The sequence below is a fragment of the Cynoglossus semilaevis genome, chromosome 12 (genome assembly GCF_000523025.1).
Source record: "Cynoglossus semilaevis isolate Cse_v1.0 chromosome 12, Cse_v1.0, whole genome shotgun sequence".
NCBI lineage: Eukaryota > Metazoa > Chordata > Actinopteri > Pleuronectiformes > Cynoglossidae > Cynoglossus > Cynoglossus semilaevis.
This window is the reverse complement of record NC_024318.1, coordinates 15166983-15194191: the sequence shown is the minus strand read 5'-3', so window position 1 is coordinate 15194191 and position 27209 is coordinate 15166983. Positions and strand designations below refer to the sequence as shown.

Genomic DNA, 27209 nt, shown 5'->3' with positions numbered 1-27209 from the left:
GTCTCCCTTAAGAGTTTACAGAGCCCCTTCACTAAACAGCAGAATGCAGTCCTTCACCACAAAGCTGCATGTGATTAGAGGTTCAAGAAGAATCTCCTACCTGGCAAGCAGAAGAAATGCGAGCAACAAGTTAGAGTTACTCACCAGTAACCACCGCTTGTTGGTTCATGTGGGATTTTCACATTCACGTTTTAACTCCTTACTTCCTTACTTTGAGTTGTCGTGTGCAGCTGTGTGAGCCGGCAGTTAAATGAGTGTTTTGATAAGCTACAATGTGTAAGAATTCTATCATAATTGATTGATTCATTGATTTGTGACTAATCCAAATGATGGAGCACTGACTGGACAGATGTTTATTCAGAAAAAAACAAAACAAAATAGGTGCCTTCAAAATAAAAGCCTTGCAGTTGTATTCCATGTACCTCAGTGTAATAGGTGTCACAGTTACACATTATCTTGACTTTTAATTGAGCAACAATCTCACATGGACTGAGTTGGACAGGGAATTTTGCAGTGACAACCAATCCATCTATCCATTATCTACCACTTTTCCCTTTGAAGGGTCATGCCGACCCGAGGGCGGGGAACACCCTGGACAGTAGAATAGAGTGGACATAGGTAACAAAACTTAAATCGCTGACAAAATGGTCTTATATTGACAATATTGACCGTCGACATTCGTCTCTGTCCTTTAACAGATTGAGACTGTTGTAACTAACACTCAGATATTGGTTACAAGACCACTGACAACAAAGTTCTGTAGTGATGAATGGATCATAATTTTAGCCAAACCAGCTTGGAATCAGCTGCTGCCGGGATTTGGGGATTCAAGGAAATTTTAATTAATCTTTTAAACATGAATTATAATCTGCATTTGAAAGGAATGTGAGACGAGCACTTTAGGGAAAGGGAAGAAACGGAGGATTTGGGGGTGTAGTGCATGTGAAAAACAGCTGGAGAGAAGGTTTACGTGGCAAGTGGAATCTATTTCACTGTTGCACTCAGACTGAGGGAGCGTGTGTTCATACTGTACTGCATGTGCACACTCACTGTCCTGTATTTTAAGATCACCGGAGGCCTAGTTGTGTTGTGCATTTTTTTGTTGTGTTGACATACTGGACAGTAAAGGTAGGAGCCTAAAGTTCAGATCAGATCTTTGTAATAATTTAGACAACGGTTAGAAATTATTATCATATATCATTGAGTATTTTGCATACATATTGCCCTGAAGCAGTTCACTGTTACAACATCTTATTTCTGGATGAACAGGAATTGAATAATATATATATATATATAATAAACTAGGAATACACTATCAAACAATATCATGCACTGGCAGAGAGTATAAAAAGGTTTAAATATGTAATGTCTTGATGACAACTAAAAAAACAGCTGTGAAAAATAAGAAAAAGTACTGACTTACAAGTCAGTACAAAATCTCACTTGATAATGACCTATCGCTCAATGTGGTCCTTTAACAAGACGACAAAACAAAGGTTGCTGAAGCTGAAGTCACCAAAGAGTGTTAGCTACAAACTAGCCAAAACATGACCTAGCTGAAAACAGCCCAAAGATGCATTAACTTCAAATAAATGCTTCGCTAACACATTACACATTCGTTGATGGGATGAAAGAAACCACTAACAGCAGCAGCGGACCAGGAAGGATGAACTCACTGACACCACCTCTTAGACAATTTACAGTTGACGTAAGGCAGCAGTGGAAATGCGACTTCCTCTCTTGCTTCTGTCTCTACCTGATATCTTTAAAGAATTATCAGATCAAAGCGGGATAACATACATCTGTTCTATTAGCTGTACGTAATCCGTGAAGTGAAGCTTTCTGGACTATTTGTTTGTGGTCTGCCCCGTCTCCCACAAGGCCACATACTGATTCAATGACACAAATACATCTGTACTACATTGAACAGCAGTTCTGTGTCCTTCTCCCTTCCAACTTTACATCTGCTGCTGATGAGTCAAACAAAAGCTTTGCACTTTGCCAAATTGTACTCCCCTCCAACCCCCTCTGCTCTCATTCAGCTACCCAAGGGTTCAGGATATGGCATTAAAACGCAGCAGCCATTGCCAATGAAGCTATTGACCTAAAAAGGCAGATGCTGTAAAATGTCTCATTAAGAGGGATTAGTCAGTGTACACTGGTTAAACTTGTTTCCTCCGTATTGGTGATAAATTACTGCAAAGTTATCAGCCATCATCAACTTTGGATGCAGCTGATAATGGCTGAGTGGGGGTGTGGTTGGGCTGGATCAAGTTAGGACGCCTGGGAGACGAAGGGTGGGGGCAGGAAGCACATGAAGAAATCTGAGCAGAAGGAGATATAAGCGATGCAGAGAGTTGCTAAAAGAGTTATCTGAGGGCAATCTGGAAAAAATATAAGAAATAAAGGAATTGGAAATAACTTAGACCTTGAGATTTAAGAGGGATTTTGAAAAGAAAGACTGAAGTTTGGTTTATCACGTACACCGCAGGGCGGACGGAGACGTCCAATGTATATGACCGGATGAGGCACTAATACAAACTATACAAAATATCTGCTCCACTCTTTTGTCTACGACATAGTACATTTGAAATTAAGCTTCCTCAGATTCAACACAGTTTCACTTAATTTTTCTCACACTTTGCTTTGGCTCCGTCTTCCTGCTGTTGCAAAACATTTCATTTCCTGAATGGAGAATGAAATATTAGTGTTTGTTTTTCAGGGCCATGAACTAGGGATGCACCGATTCCAACTTTGTTCAGTCCAGATACAAACACGCATACCTCGGTGTAGCATGTTGACAGAGAGCCAATTCCAATCCAATAACGCTGATGAATTAATACACTCAGAGACTGGAAGCAACACAAATAGTGCAAAAAAAAAGGAAGTCAGACGCCTTCCATGTTTGTATATCCAAGATTATGATGTCACCACTGTGTTAGCGTAGGTGAGTGACATACAGTAGGTATTAATGTACAGTAGATGAAATCCGACCTACAGCGAAAATGGAGTTACGTTACAAGTAGGAACGGAACACCAACTTAAACCGAGGACTTCCTGTACTCACTCAACTCTGCTGCTCACATGACTAGGTCAATTTTAAAGCAATTTGACACAGACTATAATGACTTAATGGGACTGAGACCTGCTTTGGTTCTATGTTCCATATGTGGTGAATTCATTTTGCCAGCAAGACTGTGGTTTCTGGATGGATGGTTAAATGGATGGATGGATAGATAAATCTGTGTGTGTTAATGACTATATTACAATATGAAATTTACTTCTGACTGGTCAGTGTCTATAAAGGCAGCGTCAAACAAGCAGAAATACATCTGCAGTGTGTTTCAGTTTGTTGCGGTTTCTTTTGTAGTTTTACTATACTACATAATAAGAAAGAATACAATAAATAATAATATATACAATTCAAAGCACATTTACTAAATGTATTGTTTACCCATAACTATAAATCTGGAAAATTAAAGACCAAGGTAATGAATGGTAACTGGTACTTCAGGCCCAACACATTAGTCACTTCTATGACTGTAGCGCCATTTGATGGTCCAGCTGTCAGTCATATTCGTGAAATCAAAACCAGTTGGACCCTTAGTTACGAATATTGTAAATAAAGCACAATTAGAGCTTAAAGAAACATTGGTTTGTTTAAGATTGTTTTAAATATTTAACAACTTGCCTATCACAAGCCTTTGATGATTCAGATTTGTTAGTAATGAAAGTTAACAGAGGTGTGAAGTTAAAACTGGCAACATAACCGCACATTGCATAGAATAGTTTCAGATGAAATATCGCCGTCTACGCAAAGGAGAATACTACATAATATATATATATAATAGTATATACACTATTTTATTTATTGTTATGGTATAACTAAATATTTTTACATTAAATAAATGTCTGGCAAACCTGCTGATTTAAAGTATAAGTAAGGTTCCTTTAATCAAAGTTTTCTTCAGTTTGACATATCTTTAGCAGCAAACCCTGCGGCTGTCAGACTGAATTGCTCTTATCTACTGTTGTCAGGGCAAGTTTCTCAAAGAAATGTTTCACAATGGATTCATTTTAAAAGATGGATTTTTTCTCAGTTTCATATTTTAGGCTATTTACAACGATGGCTAAGTTTACGTGAAAGCTTTAGAAGCAGCAACGGACAAAAACAAATGAGATGTAGACAGTGTAATATATTTTGGTTCTCTATGGATTATTTACTGTATTTCTGATTCAGTTTTTCTTTTCTCCTTTGAGAAAAGTGTATGGATAAAGAGCAGATTTGACTTTTTAGTAGCTTTAAAATCAGTGGTCATTAGAAGCCCCTACTAATGTGTAAACTTGATGTCATCTCGGGTGGTGCCTGGACTCCATATGTTTGTTAGATCTGCATTACTTGACTCAGTTATGCTCGTGCTCTGGATTTTCCACGGAAAAGGTCTACGGCCGGGTTGGACTCAGATGGAAAAAACAAATGTTTGACGGCTCCTTTACATTTATAGTTAATTCTAGACCGTTAAATGAATCCGGTTTGCCATGGATGTGATGGCTAAATGATAGGAGACACACTGTAAATAAGTAAGTCACTGCCGGTGCTTATATGGTTAACTGAGCATAGTAGAGTAGGGAAAATTTCCATTGGCTGGGCCACACGCTGCAGTCTGAGCTCTAGTGTTTCATGGAGACACAAGGCCTTCCCTCTCAGCACAGCTCCAGCCCCTTCATCTGGTTCTATTTAAGGCCTCGAGTTCTGACTCTCATGATTGGTGTACACAACCCCCTACTCTTCCTCCAGCTCCAACCCCAACTCAGGAGAAGGAGGCTTTTTAGCAGATGGTTTATTTTCCAAGGGAAACCATTTCTTTCTCTCACTCTAATGTCCTGTCCTCAGCTGCCTTTAGCTCAGATTTCTGTCACTGCTGCAGCTCCCCTCTGCTTTCTCTGTGCTGCCTCTCCTCAATCCGGTTGTATGTGTCCTCTTTTCCTCTCCTGAACGGTCTGGGACGAGGCCTCCGCTGTGTCACAGAATGGATTTTCTATAGTTGACTGCTTGGTTGTTCTGACTTTGGAAGGGGATTCTACATTTTCTCCATCTTCATTGGCCTGGATGTTGGGCTGGAGGGGGTTGCAACTCTATGGCTAGACTCTCAGGAAGATGCACTGAACCCTGTGAATATTGTGATTGGCTGAGCTCTACAGACAAAGTGGCCCATGGCACAGCGAGTGAGCGGGAGTCACTCTCGTGGACCTATGGCTGGCAGCTGGCTGACAGCATGTTTTTTCCCATCTACCCCAGGTCTCGATGCCTCGGACCCTATGCTTTTGGAACAGTACGTGGTGGTGGCGAACTATGAGAAACAGGAACCCGCAGAAATCAGCCTTCAAGCAGGGGAGGTGGTCGATGTCATTGAGAAAAGCGAGAGCGGTGAGTACCTCAAGGAAACACACAACAAAGAGCTACATGTTGTTTGTATGCCACAAAGGTAAACAACCCCCCACCCCTCGCTCCCAGCCCTCCCACCCTCTTACCTCCTTTTGTCCAGAGCTTGCTAACTGTTACTTATCCCCATCTGGAGGCTCACTTTGGCCTGCAGTCAGCCCTGTTTTTTCCCACTGTTGGTTTAGGCTTGGGGCCAGAATTTTGCCTCTAGCAGGAGGAATGTCTTCCAGACTCATATTAATTATTCCACCTCATTTTAACGGAAAGCCGGCAAGACATGCCAGGTTTATAAATGCCAGCTGCGGAGTCCTTAGTCAGCTGTTTGTTCTCCACAACGGGGACTCAGAATGGGCTTCACAGCACATGCCAATCCCTTTAAAAGTACGGATTGTTAAATAGGTTGATAGCACGCTGACATCATTCACCTACCAATGATGTTCTACATACACCAACTGCTGGTGGAAGCAAGTGTCTATCAAGTACATGCTGAACATTTGTGTCCAACATTTAAATGCAATTTCAATATTGTATAAACTGTATGACAGCGGGATACCAGAATCTGCTGATGTAGAAGCTACATTTTAAGTCTAAGGCTTTTTGTGGTCGCAGAAGGTGAAGTCCAAGCAACCGCCTGAGTGACTTTTATTTCAGTAGGAATTCATCATACGAGGCACAGGAGTGACTGGAGAGGTGCAGGCCTGGTTATGGGCTCTGACATTGGGCTTTAATGGTTTGCTGGGAAAGTAAAACAGTAATGGGACTCATGTGTTCTTCAGAGGGAGGACCAGGAATAAGAGCTGGAGGTGGAAACTGAGACCAGGAAAGCAATTGAACTGGTTTCACGATGGATGTGAGTGACACACCGCACCACACTGGCTTTAAGGAAGAGTGTGTGTGTGTGGAGTTGGACCGCTTTGAAGTGCCTCATGCCATGCCTTTGGGTTCGTGTATTTGTTTTCACTTTCTGCTCTGGTAGGATTTAAACCCAATGGGGAGCCACACTGAAACGGATATTGCAACACCTTGAAGTTTTTTTGACTTTTTTTTTTGGGGTCCTACAACAGATCTTTCCTACATTGTTTTTTTGACTTTTTTGGGGGGGGTCCTACAACAGATCTTTCCTACATTAACTTCATCTGCATGTTCCTGTGTTTTATTTTTAAAGAAAGCTCTCATTTTTATTCAGCCGATCATTGCACCGACTTGTTAACTTGTTTTGTAAATGATCCATTCAGACTAGGATTTATGATTTCCAGGCTTCGGTGCTGTTTTTTAGGCTAGTTTAATTTTTTTTCCTTTTTTCTGATGTAAGCAGTGCTTTGTTGTCATTCTGGGTCCAGCCCCTCCATTCATCTTTGGTTTGGTTCGGAGTTGTCATGGCTCTGTCATGAAAGTAAAAAACAGTGGACTCTAGGCTGCTTAAAAAACAGACCCTTAGAAGATTTGACAGTTTTATTACGCTCCAATGAACACTTTCATAGAGATCTGAAGTAAATAGCAGCAGCTTTACGTCTTTTTTTTTTGGCAACTTTTTCCAGCACACGTAGCATTTAACAAACGTTTTGACACCTCCCGCAGTGGAAGTCAGTTACAGTAAAGCTGCCCCAGTTGGCTGCTTGATATCACTCCACATCTCTGTGCCAAGACTAGCAAGACCAGGTGCCTGTTAGACGAGCACACATTTCACATCCACTCCCTTGTAGGATCAGTACCAACAGTTTAATAGTGTCTGACAGATTGATCTCTGCATAATGGAGCTAAGTAGTAAATGTGTGGAGGGAAAGCCATTTACTTCACATGTGCTGGTTGTAAAGCTTAGAACTCTGACAAAATGTACACACTCAAAATTCCTTTAACCCTATGACTGCGTTGTCTGTAAACATTGTTTACCCAACAGCATTAAACTGATTAATTGGATAAGCTGTTCAATAGGTCCAGACTGTATAAAATGACCTGTTGACCTGGTCCCAAAACTGTTATGTATTTTGCTCACTCTAGATCAGATAACACAAAGATCTTCTATGCTGGACGAAGCGGTAAAACTAGGTCACAGCCATAAGTCATCTCAGCTTGTCCTACATTTCCAGTCCACTCTATTTTTTTCCAAGACTGCATTTTCCATAGTGCCAGACTGAAGACACCTTCAGTTTGGTTCCTTTACTGTCTGTTAGTTTCAACAGAGTAACTGTAACTGGCTAGAAGAGCTAAGGTGGGCACAGTTAAAAAAAAAAAACAAAGTCCCAAAAGTAAAAACCGACAGTAACAGGGTATTAGCAGGTATGAACTAGCATCCCTAGTTACTGAATTTTATGGCAGACTTTTAACCACTGGACATCAAGTAGACACAGATATGAACTGTATGCTACATTTCAGTATTGCTTTACACTTAGTTTCAAATATGTAATTCTGTTCCAATGCCGTTGACTTATTTTATTTGTCTGCGTTAAGACTCTGCCAGTTGCGATGCTGGCTCAGGTGGAGAGAGTATAGAAGAGAGAGGGAGAGAGAAAGAGTAAGAGAGAGAAAGGGAGAGAGAGGGAGGCAGAAAATGGAAAAAGCCATTTCCTGCCAAAGTTAGTGGTTCAGAGAGGTTCAGAGAGGCTGGTTCATTACAACGGCTTAATGGATCCTCCAGGATGCCTCCTTGGTTTACACTACAGTATACTGAAGAGATGTTAGCCGAAGCTAACATATCAGGCTTGCATGTCGGGCATTTCAAATGTTTCGAGACGTGGTGATTCACATTTTTACTTTTTGAATGTATTTAAACATAAAAGAAAGACCCCCTCCCAAAAAAGCAATCTTCCTGCAGCTGCTATTGCTAAACCTCAAGAGCAACATTAGGCAGAATGTGCCCAGTCCTGTGCAGAAAATCTCCCTCCACAGACCATTCAGAATTTACCTTGTCCTCTTTCCAAGAACAGATCAGTTTATATGACTCACAGTGTGCCATGAACACACCAGGAATACCTTTCTGTTTTGGAAAGGCCATGTAAAACCCATAAGTTCCCCCAAGAACCCCTTGCTCCAGCTATGAACCCATGTACAACTAATACAAACACACACACACTAGTGTTCTTTTTAAATTAAAAATTCAATGTTTTGATGACAAACCTGACAAATCTATGTTACAAAGCAGATCAGAAGTAGATCTGGCATCCGGCTGGTAATGCCGCATGGCACGATGGATGTCAGAATGTCTGCTTTACCTTCGGCTGGAAAAATAGCCCTGATACAATTCGGTCTCTGCTCAGCATCTTCAGGCTAGGGTGAGATAACCTCAGGGCTCAGCAGGAGCTCACTGCTCAGAGGGTAGGATTCAGCCTGAAAATAGTTCATTATAAACTGTTTCATTTACTAATGTTGAAACTCCTAACAGGCAGCAGTAGGCATGTTATCTGTACAATAGCGGACTATGTGTGAAACACTGTAGTACAGTATCACAAATGCTTCCACTATTTGCTGCTCCAACTCTAATTTGCAGAAGGATTAAACACAAGGCCACTTTTCAGAGTCGGGTTCTGATTCTTTTCTCGATATTTTTTAAGGACATGTTTCCTTTCGTAAAAGAGGAAAAGCCCTATACTTCCTGTCAATGAGCTGCCACTGGAATGAAACAGAAACCCTGCCAAGTGTTGAATGTCTTAACAGATGGACAACACATTATCTACTCATATTAGACCTCATCCTCCACATCTACTTCAGCCTCTATGAAGTAATGACCACATGATGAAACAAGTCCAACAGGGTTAGATTCACGTCATCTTGTTTCAGTTCACCAAGATTCCTGGATGGATGTATTATCTGCCATTGACTGATAAACAAGTTCCAGCAGAAACCGAGGCTGAAATAAGTCCAAAAAGGTCCCTCACTGCTGCTGTAAGAATTGACAGTCTAGTCAAAGCAGCGATTCAGGTGTGAGCTTTCAGACGCTCAAGGACCACTGTGTCTCCGAATCACTGGAGCCCAGAGAGGCTGCAGGCTAGGGCTACATTCATTCACGTCCATGAGGGGACCCTTTCAGAGGGTCGGAGGGAGGGAGAGTCATTTCTTAGGTCAACATTAGTTCTTGAAAGTCCTCTTGTGCTGCATTTAATACCCGCCCTCACCCCCAGTGCCAGTGTGAACCGGGGTAAATGAACGTAAAGGTGACATTGCAAAGTTTGTCTCAGTTTCATTCCTCGATTCCTGAACTACGGTAACAAAAACAGGAGTCTGAAATGAATGGTGTTTTCTCCTGCTGTACTCAACAGTGGTGTCAGATGTCTGCAGGACTGCTGAGCCACTGCATTCCTCATCACTTCAGGTCATGAAAAAGAAAAAGAAAAACTTCCTCATGCTGCTGAATATGTGTTTCTTACATTTATGAGGGATGTGTCGAAATGTTTCGTAAATTTTTACGACTTTACTCCGAGGCTCAGAAAAGTTATTTGTGAATTTGGGGACAGTGTTAGAGCTGGTGTTATAAATTGACAAATGTGATGTGGACGCTGTGATGTCACGGTATTATAAGAGGTGTCCAACAGACTTGAATGACTATATGTTTTATAGGACATACAGGCACAATATTAGAAAGTCGGAATTTCATAAATCTAGTTTGTTATTGCAGCTGCGAATCTGTTGCTGATTACAGTGAAATGAAACATGGACTCAAAGCTGATACTGTTTCCAGATGGCCAATACTTTATGAAAGACAAATAGAGTTTAGAGATGTCTCTTGGTCTCCTTACGTCCGTCAACTATATCTGCAAATGTACGCTAAACGAGTCTGTGAAAAGAACATTTGTTTCTCAAGTACTTTTCCCATCTCGCGTTTACACACAGCTGCGAATGTTCAAGTAACTTTGCCCACATTGATTTTTCATTATTACACAAACCAGTGCTTTGTTGAACTGTTATGAAATTTGCCGAGCCACTTTTAAACAATGCATTTCACATCCATTCGCTCATATTTCTAGCTTGGATTTCAACTTCTGTGGCTACTGAACACGATCCTACAGGACATCCGTGGGAATGGTCTTTGTAGAACCAAGAGAACTGTCTACACCACATATCATAATTTAGCCTTTAAGCTTGAACTCTGCTACAATCATCTAAACTGGGCTGAGCTCACTGACATTTTCAGAAATAATCTTTTCCCAAACCTTTCCCCAGGTTGGAAAACAAGAAAATGCATCAACAAAATGTATTTTCTCTAACACTCTAAGGAAGTGTATTGTCGTGAAATATTGTATCTATATCCAGAGGGCTCTTTTCTACATCACCATGATTTTACATCGCCGTGGCAGCGGTGAGTGTCTGGATCTACTGGAGATTTCTTCCTGTTTTTATTCCCCCATGTTGACAAAGTGCCTGCTCAGCGTATGATCAGATTACATTTTCAATAATATTTTCAAAACTCGTATAAACTCAAACTAAAATTGAGCATTTTGTAAACATTCTTTTATTTTTTTCCCCCCATTCCATCCAGGCCAAATTTGTTTTGTGAATTCAGTATACACAAATACATTCAACTTAACTTTACATCAGGCCTGGGCGGAATTTGTGTTTTAATAACAACTGGATGCTAAAATAGTTTCATGTTCCTGCTTAAAAAAATAGTAATCTAAAGGGATATTTATAAAAAAGTGTGTAGATTTACTATTGGACATTTCAGAATCCTATGCACTGTTACTTTATCAGACATTTCCAGTAAGCAAAGACTGTAAGACTCAAACCATGAAATCTTTCCTAATTGTTGAAAGGCAGGAAAAAATAACTGGGAAAAAAAAAAGGAAAAAGGAAAAAAGGGGGGCAGAGACATAGACTGATAATAAACAAAGACCAGTGAATCACAGTCCTGCCAGTAAAACTGCAGGTGGAGTTCTGTGAAGCACAAACAGCTGGTGGAACGACGTCAAATAAATGTACACATACTGTAATATACATCGGGGCAGATTCCAGGTACAACATACAGTACTTTTTACCTCCCTTATCTGTACAGATGATGTTTTCATCTTCGCTAGAGATAAAGATGGCAATAGTTCCAGACTGGCTGGACACGATTCGCTCGGACATTGCTGAAACCTGTGTTTATCTAATGGAAATGAAGCCACGCCATGTATAAGTCACACCCTGAAGTTCAGTTTAGTTTCATTCATTCATCCATCCATCCCTCCCTGCATCCATCCCTCCATCCATCCATTCATCCTATGTCAATGCAGATGGATAAACCCCCCAAAACATGACTCATATACCATTACATTTGATATAATTATTTTTGTATCACTTCATATTATTCTTTTTAGAACCCAGTTAAATCAATGCCATGATGCGGTTTAAAGGGGTTTCAAGGGGAATTTAAAACAGTCCATGTGAATTATGTGTCCACTTATTTCCGTGCCCTGTGTACAGATGAATTCATCTGTCATAAAGTGGTTGCATGAAGATGAATTCATACCAGACACAATCCTATCAGAATGTTACGCAATACTTTGGCAACAGAAGTCAGAATAAAATAGCTTCTTAATGACCTTCAGGCCAGTGGCATCAGGATGAATGTAGAAAAGATGTGAAGGTTCTACACAAGGGCGAAATTATCTAAAAGTTATAATCTAGTTTTCAAAGATGATGTCAAAGAGAAATCCTCAGGAGGTTAAAGAATAATACTTCAATAAAAGGGACATTTGAGACGAGCGCACCGTTGCCAAAAAACATCACTGCCAGTAGGGACAAAAGGTAAATCTTAACTCTTGCCATATAAAAATCTGTCAATATATTTTATTATTTCTGGTGTGACTGAGTGCATGTGCAGAAATATGTTAGTTTTTATGATGGAGCACAGTATTTTATATGTGTAGGCAAGTGTGTGTGTGTGTTTTATTGTTCCTTCTGGGGTCAGTGAACACCTGCCATATTAAAGCATGGTTATACAATCTGAAGAAAGCAGCTTCTGTCATCAACAGCAGCATACAGTGTGTTTACATGGAGCTTTCTAAGGGACAGTGTGACTTCGCTGCATATTTAATTGCTTCAGACTTACAGCCAAGTGCTCTCGGTTTAATTACATTCCCACTGCTTATTTATACATGTGCTTACATTTCTACGCTGCTCAATAGGCATAGGTGGAAAAAAAAACCACATTTCTCTCCTCACCCAGAAACTGTTATCGAGCCGAACACCGATCCTTTAACATCCATAGTTTATATTACAGTCTGACCATAACACAGTGGTTCTCAAACTGTTTTGGTCTACTCCAAATTTGACTTTTCAAGCCCCACCTGTTCCCGTAGCCTCAACAAAAATCTTAAAAAAAATACATTTTTAAGTTATTGAACTAACACCAAGTAACCACATATCTTAGAATGAATCAAATTAATTTCAAGTTCCTTCCGTTTCTTGCGCGCCACCTGTTAAGACTTAGTTCTGCACCAATGAGGCCCGCCCCACACTTTAAGAAACACTGCCGTTGTGTACTTCACCGACATCAGATTCTGTTAAGGACATTACTTAGACAATGACATTACTTGCTTCATCCTTGATTTCGAGCCAGTACGGTGCTTAGAGCCAAACACGTCAGATTTCTTCTATCTGAACCCGCCCTGGAGCTAATGTTACAGCCCAGCTGATGATGATGATGATGATGATGATGATGATGATGATGATGATGATGAAATCTCCTCAGTGTTAATGCCTCCACAGTGACTAGCATGATGTTACTACTCGTGCTAGGTTTACATACGTTAACCTCACAGACTGCGGATGGCTAGCCTAAATCAGAATCGGGTGATTTTAAAGCATGAACGGCCTTGACCAGTGACCGGCTGTCTTCTGTCTCATAGAACAGGAGACGACTCTCGCACTCACACTCACTAGCTCATCTGTCAATGTACACGCTAACAACTGTTGTTTTTTTGCTGGTATTACTTGCCTTGTGCTATTTCTTCTATTTTTTATTTCATAAATCACCATGGGAAAGAAAAAAAATGGTGAGAACAACAATAGAAGTGAAGAAAGATTCTACGAAAGCATGACAATGGCACTGGTTACTTGGTATTAGAATACTTTTTTTTTTTTCTATAACTCCATGTTACATTTCTATACTCTATATGCATAAAAATGCAATTATTGCAGCTTAGTTACCAAGTTAAGTTTTGTAGTGTTTATCTTTGCTTTGAGATAAGAGAGGTAATTTCAAATTCCAACTGATCATTTTTCTCCTTGTGATCCATGGGAACTCAACGAAGTTGTCTCAAACCCTAATAAACAAGCTCCTTTAGCTCTGGCCTATCTTTTAGTAGTGCATGACGTCTTTGACTGCTGCCTGTCTTAGAGTGATGTACGGCTGTGAAATTAGAACTTGTTTTTATTAGGTATTAATCACATAGACAGCAGCAATCTTTTGTGCTGTCATTTCTATATTAGCGTTTCTATCATTTTGGCTCATTCTTCACTACATTGTTTAACAAAAAATGAAAGTTTTCTTCTGGCTCAGTTTAAATGAATAACATAATTCCAGTTGTTCTCAACGGAATAATGTACACTGGAGGTTTGAAGCAGCTGTGTACCAGCGCTGACATGTCACTTAGTTCTTTATGGGGGACTAATACGACTGTCAGACTTTTTTTTTTTTAACTCCATGTTACCACAGCAAATACTGTACAACAGGCCACCGGTGCACCATATACAGGAGACTTGTCACTCACATCTCCTTGGGGAAGCTGTCACATGGGGGTGTACAGGGTGTGAGTATTACTGAGTTATTGCAGGTTTGAAATGTTGTGATAATACATACATTCCACAGTGCAGGAGATTACTATGTACTATTCCCTTTACGGGGATCACAGTTTAAAGCTTTTGTACAGTATGTGCTTCTATCTAGGAGTGTATCGTTGAGGAGCTCTCATAAAGTTTACTCACTCTCAGAGAAGCCAAATCAAATCAGCTGAAAACCCACCAAAGAAATTCCATTTTGGCTCAGAGCAGCATTAGAGCAACATCCTGATAAATAATACTGATTAAAAGTTGAACAGCATTTGCTGCTGATGTTAGCCCTTGCAGTGATTAAAGACTGTTGGCAAGTTCCTAATGTTTTTCTTTCTCTCATCCCTTATGATTTAGGATAAGGGACTGAATCAAGACGTGCTGATTAAAACAGTAATATCGTGGTAAAAATGATATGTGGACAAAGGCTTGACTAGAACATTTATTCTTTCCTTATTTCATTTTAGCAAATCTTTCACACCACAGATGACATTTTAACGCGGCCAGAACTGGTAGATGTTTACGGTATTTCCGCATCTTGCTCCAAATAATTTCTCTTTGTTTCTTTAATCATGAGTACTTCTCTGGCCTTGGGCCCAGAAGAGGCAAAAACAGAAATCTGTGATTGTTCACTGTGTGTTTGTTGCAGGTTTAGTGTCTCCTTGGTCTAAGAAGTGTAAACAGCACAGAATCGCTTTGAGATGTTACCATGACAACACCATAACCAAAAGATTGCTCTGTTGCTTTCTTAATTGTTAACACACCGTGCACTGCACTACATATAGAGAGATTGTATAAAAGTTGTGTGATTTATTGCTAGCTACTAACTGACTTGTTTTACTGCTAGGATATCGCCTCAGTTCTATCAGGGAGAGAAAAGATCCATAGTATTGACGATTGTTATAGTGCAGAATTCGGAAACCTCCTCAGTAATGTCCAAAAACCTGTGTTTTTAACACCCCTGCCGGTGGTGCTGTAATTACCTTGTGCCTAAGTTATGTTGTAAAGGTTGAGTTGATAAATTCAATGTTACATTAAAATTAAAATAATCAATATGGTTGCTAGTCTGTACAAATACAGACTTGCCACCGGAGGGCGACAATGTAACTATCACATTTGAAATTAAGTGTCCACTGAAAAACACAGCTCAGGACAAACACATCTAAATCAACATTGTCATTGTCAATGTTTTTTTTTTTTGGAGGGGGGGGGTGATATACAGCTGGCAAGCAGCTTAAAGCTCCTCTTGGGTGCTGTACACCTCCAGTGATGGTGTGCCAAAACATTAGAACATTACAACAAACCTACTAGGCTAAGCTATCCCTGCCAGCGTTGTAGTACAGTAACTGTAGATTCTTCCAATTTTGTAGTTTAACAGCCACTCTGCATTCTTGAGTTCTATTAATGCCACCTACTGGTGGACTTACTTTACTTGCAAGAGATAGAAATCAAAGGCGGACGGTAGAGTACTTGTTGATTCACACAGCATCACATACTGCACATAAAATAATCAAAATGACATAAAACCTGATTTTTTAAATGCCATTTCAATGACCTTATTCTGGGACTTCTAACCTTTTTATTTCCACAACATTTCACTAAATGTCAGCCTCTCCATGTTTCCACAGGTTGGTGGTTTGTCAGCACAGCAGAGGAACAGGGCTGGGTTCCCGCAACCTACCTAAACTCCCACAGTGGGACACGGGATGATTTGGAGCTCGGCGCCTCTAAAGTTGGCGAAGGTAAGTCACTGCTAACATGCTAACCACTGCGCCCCACCACCAACATCAACACACACAACCTCAGCCACACACAGTCGCTGCCCTCATCACTGCCCTCAGTTCCCGGCCTTTGATCAGTGGTAAAAATGAAGCAAACTCACCCCGACTTCAGCGTTGTCAGCCCATGTTGACAGCCCACGCTGACATCTGGTGTGAACGCCTCACTGTCTGCCTGCCATCATAAGCACGCTTGAACAGAGCGGAGGATTCAGGACTGGTTAAACAGCCAGGAGGCGCACGGAGAGGGTCCAGACCACAGTCGCTGAAGTGATGTCCTGTACTGTAGTACACTGTGGAGTACAAATTCAATATAAAGGTGAAAAGACCTGTTTAGTGGGTTCATGAAAGAGCTGTGTGTTGTTTCATTAGCCGTGCTCAACTTATTACGGTCATTCATAATTTAAGTCATTAATGTCATAGCAAAGACAGCTTTGAGGAAATTAAAGAATCAAATGTTGAAAAGGTTCTTCTTTGTATTACAGCATACTATCATTTACTTAAATGTATACTAATGTAGTACAGAGGTTAGGGTGATATGTTGATATGTTCGGTATACTATAGTACAAAGAAGAGCTGTTTCGACATTGGTGTCTCCAGAAAAATCGTGGGACCAGCAGACAAGTTGTCAACGAGGACAAGGCTGCCACTGGAGAGACAAAATAAACAGATTTCAACTGAACAGATCCCTCAGTACAATCTACATCTGACTGAGTCAACTCTGACTCAGGCATATAGTATCTGTTTTATATCACCTCAGCCTTCTCTCTGAGAACAGAAGTTTGACTCCTCCAACACCAAAGCAAAACTTTATGGCATAGAAAAGATCAAGTGTCTGTGTATTTTTATAGTTTATACATATAAAATAGTTTTGTTAATGTTAAATGTTAGCATGAAACATGTTACGTTGGAGAGTATGTGGTGTTCAACCAAAACTAAAGAAAATTTGCATTTAGACAAAAAAAAAAGTTCTAAAGATGGTTCGAGAGTAAGTGGTGAATTTATCTTTAAGATTCCGTACACTATAAAATGGACAAATCCTGTCTGCCAAACCTTTTGTTAAAATGCCAAAAAATGTTTCCTGTGGTTTGTGATGCTATCCTCGTGTTAACTGTTTTCTTTTTAAAGAAGTGTGGATATGATTTATCCTTTAACACTACTGGTTTATGGAGGGTTTTTTTAGGGGGTTTTATGGATTTAGTCATTCAACTTTGTCTTCTGATTCTGTTTACGGTTGTTTGCAACCATGGTTATTGTTCTTTTTTATTTTATTTTATTTAACAAAGTGTAAAAAATGCCCATTATCTTCCAAAATCACATTTCAAAATAAAAGTTTCTTCCAGTACAATCCAGGAGCCAAAAGTTGAGACAAGTGGCTTCTTCTCTGTATAAACAGAGTCCAGTTGTTCTTACAGCAGTGTGTGATATACTGCATGTATGTAAAGTTCATCCAGTAGTTTATAATACCAGCAAATAGATGGATAAACGGGAAGACTATGTCTAAATGAACTCCCCTGTGGTTTGGTACTGTCAACTCCTCAACCCAGTCCAAAGCCAGGGGAGTGATCTTATTGTGAAATAATATAATATAATAATAAAATGCAGCTTATCTGCTTTGAAACTGATGGCAAACCCCCCTGAAATGGAGACAAGGCAACAATTAAGTTGTGTATTAAACTTCCAAATAAACACGATTTTCCAGTACTGTGGCCAAAAGAGCTTTTGAAGTATTGCTTGCGTACCCCCGTAGTAATCAGTGCCAGTATCCCATTTGTTATTTTATTTTCTACGTAAAAGCAGAGACGGAATACATTCAGTATGTTGACTAAAGCCAGACAAACACAAGTACATAGAAATATCTACAATACGTCCAACCACTACATCCAACAGGTATCTACAGAGTCAGAGATGGGAGGAGTGTGCTGACAGGATCTGGGAGGACAGTCTGTCAGTGTAATTAGTGTTTATGTGACTGGGCAGGTACTGGAACGGCATTAAAGATCCCTTTGTGAGCCTCTGGCCTCCTGCAGCCTTCTGTGGAACCAAAGAGTAAATAACAAAACTCCAGACCAGACGTAACTAGGTGTTGTTCAAATCGGCTTTTAAAAGGCTGTGTTAAATTTTAATTTAGGTTAAGAAACTCAGCAGCATGGATTTTATTATAAAGGTCAAATGCTTTTAAAGCTCCTGCAGGCCACACAAAATGACTCGGCGGGCCGCATTTGGCCCGCGGGCCTTGAGTTTGACACACGTGGTCTGTACTATCTTAAATCTCCGTATGAAGTCCCAGGTGCACAACGCCGACCTACAGCGTCTTCAGCCCAGCTGTCCTGTTAATTGGCTGGCATTCCTGCAGAAATGTGTGTCCCAGATGCTCTAACAAGACAGAATGGGGAAAACCACGCTAACAACATCCTAATTACAAGCCACCAAAAAGACGTTGCAGTTTAACGTTTCCTTTGTAACCTCCATCCATCCATCCGTCCACTCTAACCCTCCACTGTGTTTTGCATTTGCGGCGCCTGTTCTCATGTCTTCCATGTAGCTAATAATGGTCTCCAGGCCTGTGTGTGTCACGTGTGTGCCGTGCGTTTGTGTTAACATTTGTGCTTGCTCTTCATGTCTCCCATGTTTGTGTGTTCATGGTCGTGTGGTCGCCACGTCTGTCTGTGTCTGTCAGTAACTAAGCGGCACAAGGCTCATCTGAAGCGGCTGGACCGGAGATGGACGTTGGGGGGTGTCATCAGCAGGCAGCAGAGCCGAGGTGAACCCAGACAGATGCTGTGTCACCTCCCTCCTCTCTCCTCTCTCATCATCCTCACCCACCCCCTTCCCTCCTGTTATTGTTCTTCTCACCCTGTCTTATTTATTGTTTCTGGTCACATGGCTCAGCTCGTTTCTCTCCACACACATGCACATATTTGTTTAGTCCAGTGTCGTTTTTTTTTTTTCACTCCCTGACAAATGCATTTATCATGAACCGCCATTTACCACAAACTAACCACTGACGTTAATATGAAAAAGTTTGGAAAGCGTAGATGAAACCGTCCACTTTATATACAGCGGTTAATAACCTTGGGCTCAAATTATGCTGCTCAAATATAAAGTGTTTACATTATAATTAAATACCACGTGCCAAAAGCAGTCTCCTCAGAAATTTAGCACCCACTCATCTGAAAGCAGTTGTGTAATATGTGATGGAATGCCTCACACTGCATTTTAGAGCCATATTTTACTTTTTATGGGCGAATTAAGTGTGTATGTACTTTTCCGATGAGTATATGCTGCACTGAAGTGTGGCAGAAGGAGAAGTTGATCATGCTAGCAACCATTACAAAGACAAACACTGAGCTTTATTAGTTGTTTTTGTTGTTTTTTTTAACACAATTAGCAAAAAAAAATCACTAAGTTGCACATGTTTTTTTTTTCTCCAAGGCCGAAGTTTCTTTTATTTATTTATTTTTTAAGAGAAATGCTTTTGGATTTCTGACAAAGTGCTGGGGATAGGCTTTTGAGTTCAGCCCAAATTTAATGCTTGCCAGTGATTTCTACTCTCCCTGGACTGGAGAGGGGTTGAGGGGGGGGGCAGGAGTTGTTTCCATCCTGCTTCGAGTTAAAAAATGAAAAGAATAAAAAGACAGATGCTTTGCTGACTCTTCAAAAATCTCTTCTAACACAAGCGATGCATGTTGTGGTTCTTTTTTTTTTTTTACACCGCTGGATATTGTTTGGAAGAGGTTTGTGAAAGGAAAACGTTATAAACGCTCCAGCACAAAGAGGGCCGGAAGAGCCCAGCGAAAAGGAAAATACAGTGGGCAGAATTTTTTTTTTTTTTTTTTACCCACTGAAAGTTATGAGAGGAAAGTGCATTACAATCCCACACCCATTCATCTCCAAAACACAGCCTTGGAAACTGGAGAAGAGAAGAAAAACTGAAAAACATGTCACCAGATTTAAAGTTCCTCAGCTCAGCACAGAGTGCATTTCCACAAAGTGTCTTTTTTAGAACATGAATTCTGCATTTTCAGCAAACTGCTGCTGCTGCCTGTGCTGACTGGGTTCAGACAGGAATTGCCATAATGACAGGAAAAGAGGGCTGAGTGTAGCTTCCCAGCCTCATGAGAAAACATAAATCAGATTGCAGTCTGTTCTCTCTATTATGTGCTAGGTTAGAAGGGGCTTGTGAGGAAGAGGGCACGGGCCAGTGACATACTGTAACTCACTGCAGGTACTATAGTATGACAACTCTACTTTAATTGGTGGAAATGACAACGTACGCAACCGTGCTACCTCGTCTTTGAGGAACTGCTATTCCTTCATTAATAAACTGATCAAAGAAAGATAAACAATGTCAACACTTTTCCTTCTTGAATTCAGAAACTACTTTTGATTCTGATAAATTCAGTTTGGTCTTGGTGCTTGTAAACAGGCCTTGTAATCCCACATCATGATATTTATGTCTATATTTGTATCTTATATAACATTGAAATTACAGCTGTGGGATGCTAAAATAATGGTTTTCCCAGATGTATTTCAGATATTTTTCAGTCTTCTAAGAGGCTAGCTAACCTTAACAGATCCTGCTAACGAGGTCCGCCTCAGGGCTTCTTTATTGTAATAAAAGACCAGCAGCCCTGATCCTTTTTTTATTGACAATTTTGAGGTGTTCTGACTTTATAATTTAATAAAAGCAAGGCAGCAGTAGGACATGAACTTGTGCCCATGGAATCTCTGTACTGGGGATAAGCAGATTCAGTGGTGAAAACTAATGGGCATCTTGATGTCTATGCCGACGCTGACGGTACAGTTAAAACCTAAAAATGAACCGCTGAGTTCAAAATAGCCCGAGGAGGATGAAGGAAAGTGGTGTTCTCCAAAGTTTCTGTCCGTTTCGGTCCAAATTTCCTCTTTGTGTTTCCACAGACAGTGTTTCCCTTCCTGTCTCGCTAACACCTCAGAATTTTGTGTAAGCTTTAGCCGAGTCATCACTTTGCACCAAAAGGAGACATCAGGAAAGGTTTTTTGTCCAAAAAAAAAGTTACAGGGAAACTGTCGCCCAAACTTTTACTGCTCATGTGAAAATTCTCTTTGCTGCGACACATTCCACAACTACCAAAACTAAAACATTACATCATGCAACCAGGGGAACCAAAACTGGGTTTATGTTTTCTTTAGAGGACCTACGTATAGGTGTTGTTTTTCCAATCACAACTATTAGACTGACAAAAGCCCCAAAAGATGTATATTAAAAAAAGAAACAGAACAGATCAGATCATACAGGCCAGTCTGGCAGCAGAAGAAAGAGCAATATATAATATAAATAAAAACAGCTACTGTCAGTGTTTGAGAAACTCAACCCCAACTTCAAATATAAATATATTTCTTGAAATTAATTTCTGTAAAAACGCTGTTGAGAATGTGCATGTTTGACCTCCTTCCTTCTTTCTGCATTTTATTTTGACTTAGTTCAGTTTGACTTCTTTGAGTTTCCACATTCTTACATCTGTTTATGTTTTCTTTTTGCTCTGGCAGAAGAGAAGTACATAACAGTGCAGTCCTATTCCGGTCAGGGCAAAGACGAAATTGCTTTTGAGAAAGGAGTGATTGTGGAGGTGATTCAAAAAAACCTGGAAGGATGGTGGTTTGTCAGGTATACTTTTCATCCCTTGCTTTGGGCCCATTCCTTTTGGTTCTTTTTTTTTTTACTTTTTTTCCAAGAAAATGATGATAAGCCTGACATATTTGTTCACTCTTTGACAGATATCAGGACAAAGAAGGCTGGGCTCCAGCTTCCTACCTGAAGAAGATGAAAGATGACTTCTCACCACGCAAGAAGACTGTCACAGGTCCAGTGGAGATAATCGGAAACATCATGGAGATCAGCAACCTGCTAAACAAAAAGGCATCCAGTGAGAAGGACATGCAGAGTGAATGTGTTCCAGAGAGCCCCCAAGTGTCCAAGAAGGAGATCAGCTTGCCAATCCCCTGCGCAGAATCAAGTCCAGTTAATTCACCACAGGATGGGAAAAGTAAACCTGAGCCTGCTTCACCAGCCATCGCCCGCATAGCTCCTCATCGGGTGGAAATTGGTCAGTTATTTCACAATCACTTTATATGGTTCTGTAGTAAAGTCATAATTTATAACTATCTAACAGTAGTTTACTAACTTGGCCTCCAATATATCAAGTTTGTCAAACAAGGCTCATTAAGATATATATATTTTTGTATCATACCTGCTTTTGTCTTGTGATTATGTCACAGGTTCCCCAATTCTCCGGCAAAAACCTCCTCCTCGAAGAGATGCAACTCTGGTAAGAATATTTGAATTATTAGTCTCCATTTTCCTAGACGACCACAGAATAATTCAAAAAACACTTCCTTTGTTATTTTTATAGAGCCAGAGAATATGTGGCTGTGTACATCTCTCTGTATTTTCCTCTCTGTTGCATGTGAATGGAACACAATATTTTCTGATGTTTTTTTAAGATATTTAACATATTTAGAAGAGGAAAATAGAGCCAGTAGGGGTCAGTAATCCAACTCAGACAGACGGAAAAGCCCAGATTAGTTGGCTAACAGTAGCATGGTTAGTTTGGCTGTCAATTATTAGTCATAAATGTATTTCTGTTTTATATAATAAAAAATTTAATATTTTTTTCAGTGTTTCTTTGTGAGAATATCTGTTATGCAAGATTACTGTGTTTTAAATCAAGTTTAGTGGGACAATAGTTCTCTCTACAAAAGTGGGGCCCTGCAGAAAACATTTAGGGACCACTGATCTGAGATAACATATTGATTTATATATATAAAAAAATGTTTTATCAGTTTACTGTTTCAGCTCTCTTTCAAATCTAACCCTTTTATAATACATGCTCTTTTTTTGTCCAGGGATTTCAGTTGCCCTCCCCACCAGAGCCCCCTACAGTTGAAGCCGAGTACTACACCATTGCAGATTTTCAGTCTTGTATATCTGATGGAATCAGTTTCAATGGGGGACAGAAAGCAGATGTAAGAATTACTTTTTTAATTTGAGCAAATGTATCTTTCCATTTATTACCTAATATTGTTGTTATTATGTGAGAAATTCTGAAATAAACAGTATATGATTAGAAAAGTCTCTGTATGCATCTCCTAAACCTTCCTTTTACTTGTGTCTTAGGTCATTGAGAAGAACTCCGGTGGTTGGTGGTATGTCCAGATTGGTGAGAAGGAAGGCTGGGCTCCATGTTCCTTCATTGATAAACGTAAAAAGCCCAACCTGAATCGCAGAACCAGCACTCTGTGTCGCCCTAAGGTTCCACCTCCAGCACCTCCTGTCAAAAAGCAGGACTCAGCAGAAAGTGCCCCACCCAGCAGCCCAGGGTCCGAAGCTCCAGAGTCCCCTGGGTCTTCTGGAAGACCAGTGTATGAAGAACCAGAATATGATGTCCCTGCTATTGGAGATTTAGACCTGGAGTCTGAGTTTGAGTTTTTGAGAGGTGGAAGTTCCTTGGTGGTTGGAAAGAACGAGGACACTTCCTCTGAGAAAGGGTCACATTTGTCCTCCAAGCCGTCCCCTGCGTCATCACTCCACAGCGCCTCTTTCAAGCTGGGTGAGTCATTTGAAGATGGCCATGAGGCAGAGGTGGAGGAAGAGTGCATTTATGAGAATGACTGCTTCAGGCCGAGAGATACTCCAGAAAGGCAGTGCAGCAGAGACTCAAATTCATTCAAGACAAGTGGTCTGTCGGACAGTGGCAAGACCGCAAACCCAACTTCAGCTGGCTGGAGATCTCCTGGGAACAAGCTCAAGATTGACTTGAACGGAAGCCCATTTTCAATCAAAGCTGAGGAGTCCTCTAGTCCAAAATCTGGCTCAGGTGAATCTGCTACAGATGTGTCTAGATCACACAAAGACCAGGACGAAAGCAAGGCATCGTCTCCTCCAAAATCGGCCTTCAAACTGAAGCCAGTAGTCAGGCCCAAACCACAGCTTAACAAGGCCTCCAGTGCTGAAAAGATGGACATCAGTACCCTGAGAAGACAACTGCGACCCACAGGGCAGCTGAAGAATGGCACCAAAACCAAAGGTGAGGACTCTGAGACAGCTTCAGTCGTCTCCTCTGAAGATTCCTTTTCTTCTCAGAGCACATCAGATCTATCCTCCATCTATTCCAAAGGCAGCCGTGGAGACTCTGACCTGGAAGGATCTGTGTATCGCACCACAGATCCCTATGAGAAAGTCCAAGAGTCTGAGGTCAGTTTTCCTGCTGGAGTGGAGGTGGAGGTGCTGGAGAAGCAGGAGAGTGGCTGGTGGTACATCCGCTGGGGAGACAATGAAGGCTGGGCTCCAACTTACTTCCTGGAGCCTGCCCGACAACAAGAGGACATTGCGGGGTCGGAGTCTGATGAAACAACGATTAAACTTGGGAGCCTCAGTAAGTCCAACAGCCTTGAGAAGAATGAACAAAGAGTTCAGGTGCTAAACAACATCAACCAGAACATGAAGAAGGTCACCCCGCCTATTCCTTCCAAACCTCCTGGTGGTCTCTCTAAGCCTAGCAGCTTGTTTGATTCAAGGAAACAGAACAACACCAAACAGCAGCAAGTGGTCCGACCTCAGTCTGTCTTCATTTCAGCCCCAATAAAGGACGGTCCCAGCCCTGTTGGCTCTCTGAGGAGAAACGAGTCCCTCAACTCCACAGACCATCCTCGCGCCAGCCCCACAGTGCGACGCAATGCTTCTTTCGGCACTGTTCCACGTAGTACGGTGACCAACAACATAGTGTTACCCAACAAGAACAGATCAGGTACTGGCAGCTCTGAATCCATTGGCCAGAGCTCTCCAAAGAATGCTCTCCCAGTGTCTACAGTGAGGCCTAAACCCCACATCATCCATAACAACCTCAGGGAGGTGTACGTCTCCATCGCTGATTATCATGGGGATGAGGAGACCATGGGATTTCCTGAGGGGACAAGTCTTGAAGTCCTGGAAAAGAATCCCAATGGGTGGTGGTACTGTAAAGTTCTGGACAATGGCAGACCAAGGAAAGGGTGGGTTCCCTCCAATTACCTGGAGAAAAGGCACTAGTTTTCACATGTGGAGGCGGCAGATCTCCTAACATGCTTTTAAAGACTTCTCAAAGAGATGAAAGTGGCTAGCGCTCAGGCCAAAGAACTGGGACTAAAACCTAACTGGTACCTTTGCCAAAATGAGTAACCCAAATAAATTCTAACTTTGAAAGGAAGGAGGAATTAAATTAATCTTCAAATGCAGGGCTGTGATGTCGTGTCGGGGGGAGGGGGGGAGGCAGCGTGTTAAAAAAAAAAAAGAAAAGAAAAAAAAGGAGACCAGTGGTTACCCTTAACTTGAAACAGGTCTGAACATTGAACCATGTTCTCTAAGTTTATAATGTATTATTTCACAACAACTCTTAAGCATTTAAAGCTTATTGCATGTTTAAAATAATTCATTATACCGACGATGCCTCGAGCTGTTGAATATAACTTTTTCCTCCTCCTTTCTCTGCGGAAACTTGTTGCCAAAGCTGCTTTGTTAATCTCCCTTGCTGTCTTATTGCATGTCTTTATATCTCTTTTATACTGTAAGTCACTTTTATGTGAAATATTTTATCAGTTTGTGTTGTAATGTTCCCATGGAGTGTTAATGCTTATATAATTTTGTTAACTCTGAAGAAGAAACTCTCCTCAGAATTTTCCTCAAAAGCTTATTATCCAAAACATTAACTTCCCTCACAACGGAGAAGATCATATTTATTCATTACTTTAATATTGTACTGTTACTTAGTTTATTTTTGTATGTTTTAAAATGAAAACCACAGCCCCATGAATATGTTTAAAAACTGCTCTGTTTAACCTAACATTTTAAATTTCTGCTGGGCAGTAAATTTGTCATAACCTTTTAGCTGCAGTATTACCGGGATGCTTGCATTAGTTTTCTGTTAACTGTGTGACCAGTGATGATGACTAAGGTGCCAAAAGATTAAAACAAATAAATGCACTTTTGAACCATAAAAATGTGTCTGCGTGAGTCAGATTTCTTAGTTATCACTACACTGTTTCTAGTTTATTAAGACTTATTAAAGTGAATTAATTTCTTACAATTAACTGAACAAATAACACCAAGTAGAAATACAAACAACTCATTTTTGTTTAAGAAATATTCTACCTTGGTATTGGCTTCACCTGTTCCCGGTTTATCGTGTGGTATTTAATATTTGGTTTGTAAAGTACATTTGTAGAGTAAATTCAGACATGATTAAAAATTATAAAGAAAAAATAATGTGTATACAGAAAAGGACCGTGACTGGGCGACATAAAGTGTAAAAGTTAGGAGTGGTAGGAGTGTTTAAGAAGGAGAAAAAGACTAGTGGTTTAGTGCGTAGGAGAAAGATGAAGATAGCTATCGATAATTGTTCTACTAGGCTATTGTATTTTTTAGCCTTGTTAGCCTTGTTACATGGTCTGTTCAGGAAAAAGACGTTTATTTAATTCGAAGTTACAAAAAAAAAACAACAACAAAACAACAACAAAAAAACTTTCTGTGTAACTTATGTTATTACTTGGGCGCCGGGGCGGACGCCAACGCCAACAACGAAAACAAACCCCGGCAGGTAAACGGACAACGCCTTCTCTTTTAGCATCTTACCGGCTGCTTCTTCAGATCCGTGATGGATGCTTTGGACCTACAAAGTCTTCTCCGTGACAATATTATGACGAAAGACTACTTGTTAAAGTCCAAGCAAACATTAGCATATGCTCGTTTACATCCGGGTTACTTCCCCAGGTGTCATGGGTGCGTTGCCTTTAAGACTCCGGTCTCGGCGTTCTGCTTAGGTCGTCCGTATTTACTTACTTACTTACTTATTTTTATCTATTTATTTTCCTGCTTGTGTTTGTATTTTAATTCCGGTCATCGTATTCCCTCTTCGTAAAACCTCCAGTTTGATTTAACAGAAACATCTCTCCGTGTAAATATCTAAATAAAACGTGGACACCTGCAGATTATAGAAAAGTGTGGCATATTTATGTTTATTTATTTATTTATTTGCTTTTTAAATTTGTTGTGTACGGGTTATATTCACGGTATATTGTTGCGTATGATTAGAAATGAGGATACTCCATCACAGCTACGGTGCAACAGGTTAAAGATAAATATGGATAGGACCAGCACATTGGAGATTAGGACATGCTGTGGAGATGAAGATAACTGGAGTAACAGTAAAAACTCCAGAGCAGCTGGATGT

The 27209-nt window shown here is 40.5% G+C and overlaps 2 protein-coding genes across 4 annotated transcripts in view; one reads left to right on the top strand and one right to left on the bottom strand.

The window, feature by feature from the left end:
- slka (STE20-like kinase a) overlaps positions 1–22241 on the bottom strand; it is a 66132-nt gene extending 43891 nt beyond the window's left edge. Inside the window, exons 1-3 of the mRNA XM_025060528.1 lie at positions 22197–22241; positions 21761–21850; positions 16068–16256 (exon numbers count right to left, since the gene is read on the bottom strand). The gene's annotated coding sequence lies outside the window, so the exon portion shown is untranslated. The remainder of the gene's footprint in view (positions 1–16067; positions 16257–21760; positions 21851–22196) is intronic.
- The window catches only part of LOC103387638 (SH3 and PX domain-containing protein 2A-like), a 48836-nt gene extending 22308 nt beyond the window's left edge, over positions 1–26528 (top strand). Inside the window, exons 7-15 of one of the 3 annotated variants that reach the window (XM_025060529.1) lie at positions 5300–5428; positions 15814–15927; positions 18644–18727; positions 21496–21613; positions 21724–22052; positions 22225–22274; positions 22852–22971; positions 23123–24032; positions 24123–26528. In XM_025060529.1, coding sequence (XP_024916297.1) covers positions 5300–5428; positions 15814–15927; positions 18644–18727; positions 21496–21613; positions 21724–22052; positions 22225–22274; positions 22852–22971; positions 23123–24032; positions 24123–25033 — 2765 coding nt within the window. In that variant the 3' untranslated portion in view covers positions 25034–26528. Of the gene's footprint in view, positions 1–5299; positions 5429–15813; positions 15928–18643; positions 18728–21495; positions 21614–21723; positions 22053–22224; positions 22275–22851; positions 22972–23122 lie in introns of all 3 variants that reach the window. The other 2 variants (XM_008322374.3, XM_008322375.3) reach the window with 2 other exon arrangements.
- Positions 26529–27209: the final 681 nt, after the last annotated feature.